This window comes from Colobus angolensis, unplaced genomic scaffold (assembly GCF_000951035.1).
Source record: "Colobus angolensis palliatus isolate OR3802 unplaced genomic scaffold, Cang.pa_1.0 Scaffold477, whole genome shotgun sequence".
NCBI lineage: Eukaryota > Metazoa > Chordata > Mammalia > Primates > Cercopithecidae > Colobus > Colobus angolensis.
This window is the reverse complement of record NW_012118232.1, coordinates 734,673-744,471: the sequence shown is the minus strand read 5'-3', so window position 1 is coordinate 744,471 and position 9,799 is coordinate 734,673. Positions and strand designations below refer to the sequence as shown.

The 9,799-nt window shown below is 41.1% G+C and overlaps 1 protein-coding gene across 1 annotated transcript in view; it reads left to right on the top strand.

Annotated features, from left to right (window-relative positions):
- Positions 1–9,799, top strand: part of PBRM1 (polybromo 1) — a 152,610-nt gene that overhangs the window by 82,446 nt on the left and 60,365 nt on the right. Inside the window, exon 21 of the mRNA XM_011958873.1 lies at positions 1,197–1,408. Coding sequence (XP_011814263.1) covers positions 1,197–1,408 — 212 coding nt within the window. The remainder of the gene's footprint in view (positions 1–1,196; positions 1,409–9,799) is intronic.

Below are 9,799 nucleotides of genomic sequence, written 5' to 3'. Positions count from 1 at the left end.
GGATCTCAGCTCACTGCAAGCTCCGCCTCCCGGGTTTACGCCATTCTCCTGCCTCAGCTTCCCGAGGAGCTGGGACTACAGGCGCCCGCCACCTCGCCCGGCTAGTTTTTGTATTTTTTTTTTTTTTAGTAGAAACGGGGTTTCACCGTTTTAGCCAGGACGGTCTCAATCTCCTGACCTCGTGATCCGCCCATCTCGGCCTTCCAAAGTGCTGGGATTACAGGCTTGAGCCACCGCGCCCGGCCTATTTGTTGATTTTTTTAAAGAGACAGGGTCTTGCTCTGTTGCCCAGGGTGGAATGCAGTGGTGCCATCATGACTTACTGCACCCTTGAACTCCTGAGCTCAAGTGACCCTCCCACCTCAGCTTCCCAGATAGCTAGGACTACAGGTGTGTACTCCAATGCCCAGCTGATTTTTTGTTGAGACAGTTTCTTGCTGGCCTTAAGCAGTCCTTCCACCTCGGCCTCCCAGAGCGTTGGGATTATAGGTGTAAGCCACCATGCCTGGCTGCCTTATTTCATAAATGAGGAAAGATACTCAGAAAAGTTCTGGGTATGACATAGATAATCTTTTTTCCGTCTTTCACTATGTTGCCTTTGCTGGTTCCCCAGAATTACACAGTTATTTCTGGGAAACTAAAATGAACACTAACTCTGAGGCCTGTAACCATTATAGAATGCCTTCATGGCTTTGCTTTAGGTTCAGATATTCACAGGGTCTCACTAGCCTAGGCAACCGTGATGTAGGACCAAAAGGAAGAAAATAGAGCCTGTTATGTAACACACCAGTCTGCTATTAAGAGAAAGTAAAAATGCAAAGAATGGATACGAGTAAGTGTTGAACATATTGTAGAAACTTGGTACAATTCTTGGTTCTGGCAGCCACCTTCCCCTGCCAGAATCAATTGATGCATGTGCCATGTATCTCCAAGAGAAAATACATGAAGCCTTTCCTTTTACATGAGCTGTACAAGAAGTGAGCCTTGAAGTAAAGGAAAATGGTGGCCATGAGGCTTTACCATGGTAAAATGACACTTCGGATTTTGTTTTAACAAACTTCAGAAAGATACTCTTCATAGACCTGTACAGAAATACCACTATATCAATTAAAGAAGCATTTAATAGAATTAAACATAATTGAGGTGTTTAAAAGAAACAGCTTGTGTGTCAGTGGATACTCTTGATGCCGTTATAGGACAGATTCAGAAATATATGAAGATGCGGTAGAACTTCAGCAGTTTTTTATTAAAATTCGTGATGAACTCTGCAAAAATGGAGAGATTCTTCTTTCACCGGCACTCAGCTATACCACAAAACATTTGCATAATGATGTGGAGAAAGAGAAAAAGGAAAAATTGCCAAAAGAAATAGAGGAAGATAAACTAAAACGAGAAGAAGAAAAAAGAGGTTGGTTTCTTTTCATTTTATTGAATATGAAGAAATGCACTGTCTTCTAGCTGTTCTCATAATTAGCTGTGGAAAAGAGTCCTGTTTGTATGAATGAAAACTCAGGGTATTGACTATATTAGAGTAGGCACAATGAGATGGAAATATTTTTATAGTTATCAATTTGGTCATCAGACCTGGGAAAGACTGAAAGTTACCTGTGGCACAGCTGTTATCCTAGCATTCCAGGAAAAGTGTCAGTTAATTCACAAGTGTGGGGGCTTAATGCCTCTTTATATTATTGGTAGATCAAAACCTAAGCAGGCCAGCTAGAACTAGAAAGCATTCTCAACAGTGAGTCCATCAAGTTTTTGCCACATCATACAGTAGCGTTGCTTTCCTCATAGATACTTTGGACCAGACAAGTAGATGATATTTTGGTTGAATCACATACCTGGAGAAAAGTTTAATTTTAATTGTATCAAACTATAAAATGTTACTTTGGGTCACTTGCCAGAATTTAGAAATATTTTGATAACAGGATCTTATGATTACAAATTGGATCATTTCTGATAAAGTTCAAGTTCACATAGATTCCTAGAATATGTGACTCTAAGTTATGTTAATCTTTGGCGTCAAATCTCCTGCGTAGATTTTTTTCCCTTAGGCGAGAAAACAAAATAGATTGATTTGAAGCAAATTCTTATAAGTGATGGCATTCTCTTCCCCAAAGAGAAGGGAAAGAAACCTGGTTGGTGAGAATAGTAATTTTGCCAGCGTAGAACTAACTGCAAAACCAACAGCTTTGTCACCAAAGGAGATACATGATATACTCATTCAGGAAGATAGTGAATATATATGTGTGGGGTTTAGAGGAGGGGGCAATCTGTGACTTTGCCAGCTAAAAGTGGTTGATGCAGAAATGCATGGAGTAAAGCTGCAACTTTGATGGCCCAAGGTGATGATCCAAGTTAAAGAATATTCTGAAAATTAGTCCGTAAAAGAACTGAGATAAGCTCTCCACACGTTCCCAGCCAACTGGAAACCTACACATGCTGTCGGGGAAGATGCAAAAGAACCTGGTGAAAAGCAAAATCCAAGGGGTACTTGAAAATTGACTGCGACTTTGAGTGCATCTCCCAACCTATACACAGATCTATCAGCACGTGGTACATCCTTATGGGCTTGAGGTAGTTAAGTACAACCTTCACCTAAGTCATTGGCTGTAGAAAGAGAGGAGCAACCTCTAGTGTCAAGTTTCCTAGTAGATCTATAGTGGGAGCTCCAGAGGAGAGAAGAGAAAGGGGGAGAAAAAAAGATTTGAAGACATAATGAGTGAAAACCTCTCAAATTGATGAAAAACATTAACCTACAGCTCCAAGAATTTCGAGTAAGATAAACACAAAGAAAGCCCCATTTAGATACATCATCATCAAACTGATGAAAATCTTGAAAGCAGCAACTGATTGATCACATACATGTAATTATCTGCACATTCCATCCAGGGGCCTGGGGATTGTCCAGCCCAATTGACAGTTAGTGATACCTGAGCACTTTTCCCAGCACCTGGGGTCAGGGCCACTCAATCTGCCACTACCACCACAACTGGCACCCATCTTCATGTGTTACCTGTGGGTCAAGGTACTAGCCCACCCATCATAGCCATTGCCAGTACTGGTGCAAAACATTTGGGTCCCAGAGAGTTGTCCCAGCACTGCTACTGCTTTCACCCTTGTCACATCCTCTGCCCAGGGGCTCAGGAACCCACCCACCTGCTCAATCCACTGCTGCCATTCCTGGCACTCCAGCAAGCCAGCTGGAGTCCCAAGAATTGGCCTGCCTGGACCTGCTAACACCAGTGCCAGTATACACCACTCTGGTGCCCAAAGCCTGGCACACTTGACAGCCCAGTCCCCAGCAATACTTTATCACAGCCTCCACTGTCAACTGCACCCCAAGCCAGGGGCCCCCACCTCCTCCCCACCCCCCACATTAATTAGGAACTGGGCTCCACAAGAGTCAGTGACTGGCAAGCAAGCGAACATTATCCCCTGAGCTCCACTTCCTGTTAGATCAGTGGTGGCATTAGATTCTCATAGGAGCATGAACCCTGTTGTGGACTGTGTGTGTGAGGGATTTAGGTTATGCACTGCTTATGAAACTCTAATGCCTGATGATCTGAGATGGAACAGTTTCATCCTGAAACCATCCCACAACCCTCATCCCTTACCCCCACAAACCCCACCCCCGTCTATGGAAAAATTATCTTCCACAAAACTAGTCCCCGGTGCCAAAAAGGTTGGGGGCTGCTGCCCTAAGCTACTGAGGAAGTCATGGATACCACTGATACTGTTTACAGTAAACGGAATCATACAGAGATTACACTACTGTACACACCCAGATTCAAAACCAAAGTATCCTGTCCAACCAACACCACAGATCTATCTTCAAGGAAAAGTCCTCTTCTACGAAAGTAAATTCAGAACATTGGAAGAAGTGACTATTATACCAGACACACATATAGTATCAATGTAAGGACACAGGAATCAAGAAATATGATACCTCCAAAAGAACCCAGTAATTCTCTAGTAATAGATTCCAATCAAAAAGTAATTTATCGGCTGGACGCAGTGGCTCACACTGTAATCCCTGCACTTTGGGAGACCAGGGCCAGCAGATCACGAGATCAGGAGTGCAAGACCAACCTGGCCAACATGGTGAAACACTGTCTCTACTAAAAATACAAAAATTAGCCAGGCATGGTGGCGTGCACCTGTAATCTCAGCTACTCGGAAGGCTGAGGCAGAAGAATACCTTGAACCCAGGAGGTGGAGGTTGTAGTGAGCCAAGATCGTGCCACTGCACTCTGGCCTGGGACAGAGTGAGACTCCATCTCAAAAACAAACAAACTAATTTATCAGATTCCAGGAAAATAATTCAAAGTTTCATACTAAAGAACCTCAGTGAGATACAAGAGAATTCTTAGAAACAATACAAAGAAATCAGAAAAACAATTCAGGATATGAATGAGAACTTTATCAAATAGATATCATGAAAAAGAACTAAAAAATTCTGGAACTGAAGAATTTATTGAATGAAATACAAAAGATATTTGAAAGCTTTAGGAACAGACTATATTAAGCAGAAAAAAGAATTTCAGGAATTGTTGACAGGTCTTTTGAAATAGTAATAACCCAGTCAGAGAAAAATAAAGAATGAGCAAAGCTTGGTAACATAAGGGACACCATAAAGTGACCAAGTATTCAAATTTTCAGTATTCCTGAAGGTGAAGAGGAAATTTTAAAATGTTGAAAAACCTGTTTAGTGAAATAAGGGATGAAAACTTTCCAAGTGTATCAAGAAATTTAGACATCCAGTTACAGAAGAGTCAAAGATCGCCAAATAGATAAAATTCAAAAAAGTCTTCCCAATGGTACATTACTGTCAGAAGTCAAAGATAAGGAGAAAATCCTAAAAACAGTAACAGTAAAGTATCTAGTCATCTATCATGGAGTCCCCATTGGGTTAACAGTGGCTTTCTCAGCAGAAATCTTACAGGCCAGGGAGAATGGGATGGTATATTCAAAGTGCTAAAATAAAAACTGCTGGCAAAGGATACTATACCCAGGAAAATTATCTTTTGCAAATGAAGGAGAAATAAAGTCCCAGACAAGCAAAAACTGAGGGAATTCGTTACCACTAGATTGGTCCTATAAGAAATGCTTAAGGGATTCCTACATTTGGAAGTGTAAGACAGTAACTGCCATAATTAAAAGACATGAAAATATAAAAACACTGGTAGAGCAAACATACAAAAAAGGAAGAGAAAAAATTCACATGTTACCCACTACAGAATATCACCAAACCTCAATGATAAACCATAAGAGAGAAACAAAGGAACAAATGATATACAGAATAATCAGAAATCAAGTAATCAAAAAACAGAAATAAGCCCTTATATATTAATAATAATGTTGAATGTAAATGGATTAACTTTCCACTTAAAAGGCATAGGCTGGGCCAGGAGCAGTGGCTCACGCCTGTAATCTGAGCATTCTGGGAGGCCAAGGCAGGTGGATCACTTGAGGTTAGCAGTTCAAGACCAGTCTGGCCAACATATAGTGAAACCTCGTCTCTACCAAAAAATACAAAAATTGGTTGGACGTGGTGGCACGCGCCTGTAGTTCTAGCTACTTGGGAAGCTGAGGCAGGAGAATTGTTTGAACCTGGGAGCTGGAGGTTACAGCAAACCGGTTACAGCAAACCGAGATTGCACCACTGCACTCCAGCCTGGGCGATAGAGCGAGACTCTTTGTCTCTCAAAAAAAAAAAAAAAAAAAAAGACATAGACTGGCTGAATGTATTTTGAAAATATGACCCTATGAATATATGGTGCCTACAAGAAACTCATCTCACCTGTGAAGACACATAGACTGAAAATAAAGAGTTATAAAAAGATATTTCATGCAAATAGAGACCAAAAGTGAGCAGGAGTAGCTTGCTTATATCAGATAAAATAGTCAAAGCAGTAAAAAGAGACCAAAAAAAGGTCATTACGTAAAGATAAAGGGATCCGTTCAGCAAGGGGATCTAACAGTTCTGAGCATATATACACCCAGCACCAAAGCAGCCAGATATATAAAGCAAGTATTATTATATCTAAAGGGCAAGATAGATTGTGGTTGAAGTCCACAACCACAATAGTAGTTGTGGACTTCAACATCCCACTGTCAGCATTAGATCATCTAGACAGAAAATTAACAAAGAAACACTGGATTTAAGCTGCACTTTAGAACAAATGCATCTACCAGACATCTACAGAACATTTTATCTAACAGCTACAGAATGCAGATTTTTCTCATCAGCACACAAAACATTCTCCAGGATAGACCGTATGTGAGGACACAACACAAGTCTCAACAAATTTTTAAAAATTGAAATTAGGCTGGGCTTACACCTGTAATCCCAACACTTTGGAAGGCCAAGGCAGGCAGATCACTTGAGCTCAGGAGTTCAAGACCAGCCTGGGCCACATAGCAAGACCTCATCTCTATCAAAATAAATAAATTTTTAAAAAATTGAAATCATATCAATTATCTTCTCAGACCACAATGGAAGAAAACTAGAAATCAATAACAAGAGGAACTTTGGAAACTGTACAAATACATGGATATTAAACATGTTCCTGAATGACCATTGTATCAAGGAAGAAATTTAGTAAGATAAAAAATTTATTGAAACAAAAATTGAAACACAACAAAACCTGTAGGATACAGCAAAAGCAGTGCTTTTTACATTAGGAAACTTTACAGCAATAAATGCCTAAATCAAAAAAGTAGAAACATTTCAAATAATCTAATGGTTCACCTCAAGGAATTAGAAAAGCAACAACAAACCAAACCCAAAGTTAATAAAAAGAAAGAAATAATGAACAACAGAATTCAATGAAATATGCCTAAAAAAATGCAAAGGATCAACAAAACAAGAAGTTGGTTTTTTGAAAAGAAAACAAAACTAGTAACTCACTTGCCAAACTAACCAGTAAAAAGAGAAGACCCAAATAAAATCAGAAATGAAAAAGGAGATACTAAACTCATACTAGAGAAATACAAAAGACCATTAGAGACTAACATGAACAACTGTACAGTAACAAACCGGAAAACCTACAGGATAATGGATAAATTCCTGAACACATACAGCCTACCAAGACTGAATCAGGAAAAAGGACTAATAATAAGTCAGGAGATTGAATCACTAATAAAAAGTCTCCCAAGAAAGAAAAGTCCAGGACTGAATGATTTCATTGCCAAACTCATTCTACAAAGGCCAATATTACCCTGATGCCAGAACCAGACCAGGATGCAACAATAACAACGAAAAGAAAACTACAGGCCAGTATCCCTGATGAACATAGATGCAGAAATTCTCACCAAAATTCTTGCAATATGAATCCAACAGCATATTTTTTAAAAATACACCACAATCATGCGAGATTTATCCCAGCAATACAAGGATAGTTTAAAATATCCAAAAAACAGTCCGGGCGCGGTGGCTGAAGCCTGTAATCCCAGCACTTTGGGAGGCCGAGACGGGTGGATCACGAGGTCAGGAGATCGAGACCATCCTGGCTAACACGGTGAAACCCCATCTCTACTAAAAATACAAAAACTAGCCGGGCGAGGTGGCGGGCCCCTGTAGTCCCAGCTACTCAGGAGGCTGAGGCAGGAGAATGGCGTAAACCTGGGAGGTGGAGCTTGCAGTGAGCTGAGATCCGGCCACTGCACTCCAGCCTGGGGGACAGAGCAAGACTCCGTCTCAAATAAACAAACAAACAAAAAAATCCAAAAAATAAACATGATGTTTCACATTAACAGAATGAAGGACAGAAACCATATTATTATCTCAATACATGCAGAAAAAGCATTTGAGAAAATTCAGCATCCCATTCATGACAGAAACTCAACAAATTAAGCATAGAGGGAACATATCTCAATAAAGGAACTGAGCACAGTGGCTCACACCTGTAATCCCAGTGCTTTGGGAGGCTGAGGTGGGAGGATCAGCTGAGACAAGGAGTTTAAGACCAGCCTGGGCAATATAGTGAGATCTGACTTTACAAAACAAAAAATTAACCCGGCAGTGTGGCATATGCCTGTAATCCCAGATGGCAACTCCAGAAGCTGAGGCAGAAGGAGCCCCACGAGTTTGAGTTTCCAGTAAGACTCTATCTGTAAAAATAAATAAATAAGTTTTAAAACATGATAAAGGCCGTATATGACAGATCCACAGCTAACATCATGCATGATGAGGAAAAGCTGAAAGCCTTTCTTTTTTTTTTTTTTTTTTTTGAGACAGAGTTTCGCTCTTGTTGCCCAGGCTGGAGTGCAGTGGCACAATCTCGGCTCACTGCAGCCTCCTCTGCTTCCGGTTTCAAGCAATTCTCGTGCCTCAGCCTCCTAAGTAGCTGGGACTACAGGCACCTGCCGCCATGCCTGGCTGATTTTTGTATTTTTAGTAGAGACGGGGTTTCACCATGTTGGCCAGGCTGATCTCGAACTCCTAACCTCGTGATCTGCCCGCCTCGGCCTTGCAAAATGCAGGGATTACAAGCATTAACCACCATGCCCTGCCTGGAAGCCTTTCTTCTAAGAACTGGTACAGGTCAAATATCCCCACTTTCACTACTCCTATTCAACATAGTACTGCAAGAGAATCAGTCAACAGAATGAAATAAATTGGAGAAAGGAAGAAGTCAAATTGTCCCTCTCTGCTGATGATATGATCTTATATCTAAAAAAACCTAAAGACTTGATTAAAAAAAACTCTTCAGTCTGATAAATAAATTCAGTGACTTGGAGAATACAAAATCAGCATACTAGTAATGAGCTAGCTGAGAAAGAAATCAAGAAGGGCACTTTGGGAGGCTGAGGCAGGCAGATCACTTGATGTCAGGAGTTCAAGAACAAACTGGCCACCATGGTGAACCCTCTTGTCTCTATCAAAAATAAAAAAAATTAGCTGGGCGTGGTGATGCACACCTATAATCCCAGCTACTCAGTAGGCTGGGGCAGAAGGATCCCTTGAACCTGAGAGGCGGAGGTTGCAGTGAGCCAAGATCGTACCATTTTACTCCAGCCTGGGCAACAAGAGCGAATGTCGTCTCAAAACAGAAAAAAAAAAAAAAGAAATCAAGAAGGCAATCCTATTTATAGTATCCACCAAAAAAAACCAAAAACCTACAAATAATAAGGAGGTGAAAGATCTCTATAAGGAAAACTATAAAACACTGATATAAAAAACTAAAGAGGACACAAACAAATGGAGAAACCCCATGCTTATGGATCTGAAGAATTAATATCATTAAAATGAGCATACCACCCAAAGCAGTCTGCAGATTCAGTCTCCAATTTCTATCAAAGTATCAATGTCATTTTTCACAGAAATAGAAAAAAATTCAGGCCAGGCACAGTGGCTCAACGCCTGTAACTCCATTTTGGGAGGCCGAGGTGGGCAGATCACTTGAGGTCTGGAGTTCAAGACCAGCTTGGCCAACATGGTGAAAACCCCGTCTCTACTAAAAATACAAAAATTAGGCCCAGCACTGTGGCTCACGCCTGTAATCCCAGCACTTTGGGAGGCTGAGGCAGGTGGATTACCTGAGGTCAGGAGTTCAAGACCAGCCTAACCAACATAGACCCCGTCTCTACCAAAAATAACAAAATTAGCTGGGCTTTGTGGCGCATGCTTGTAAATCCCAGCTACTCGGGAGGGTGAGGCAGGAGAATCCCTTGAATCCAGGAGGCAGAGTTTGCGGTGAGCCAAGATTGTGCCATTGCACTCCACCCTGGGCAACAAGAGTAACACTCCATCTCATGCCGGGTGTGGTGGCTCACACCTGTAATTCCAGCACTT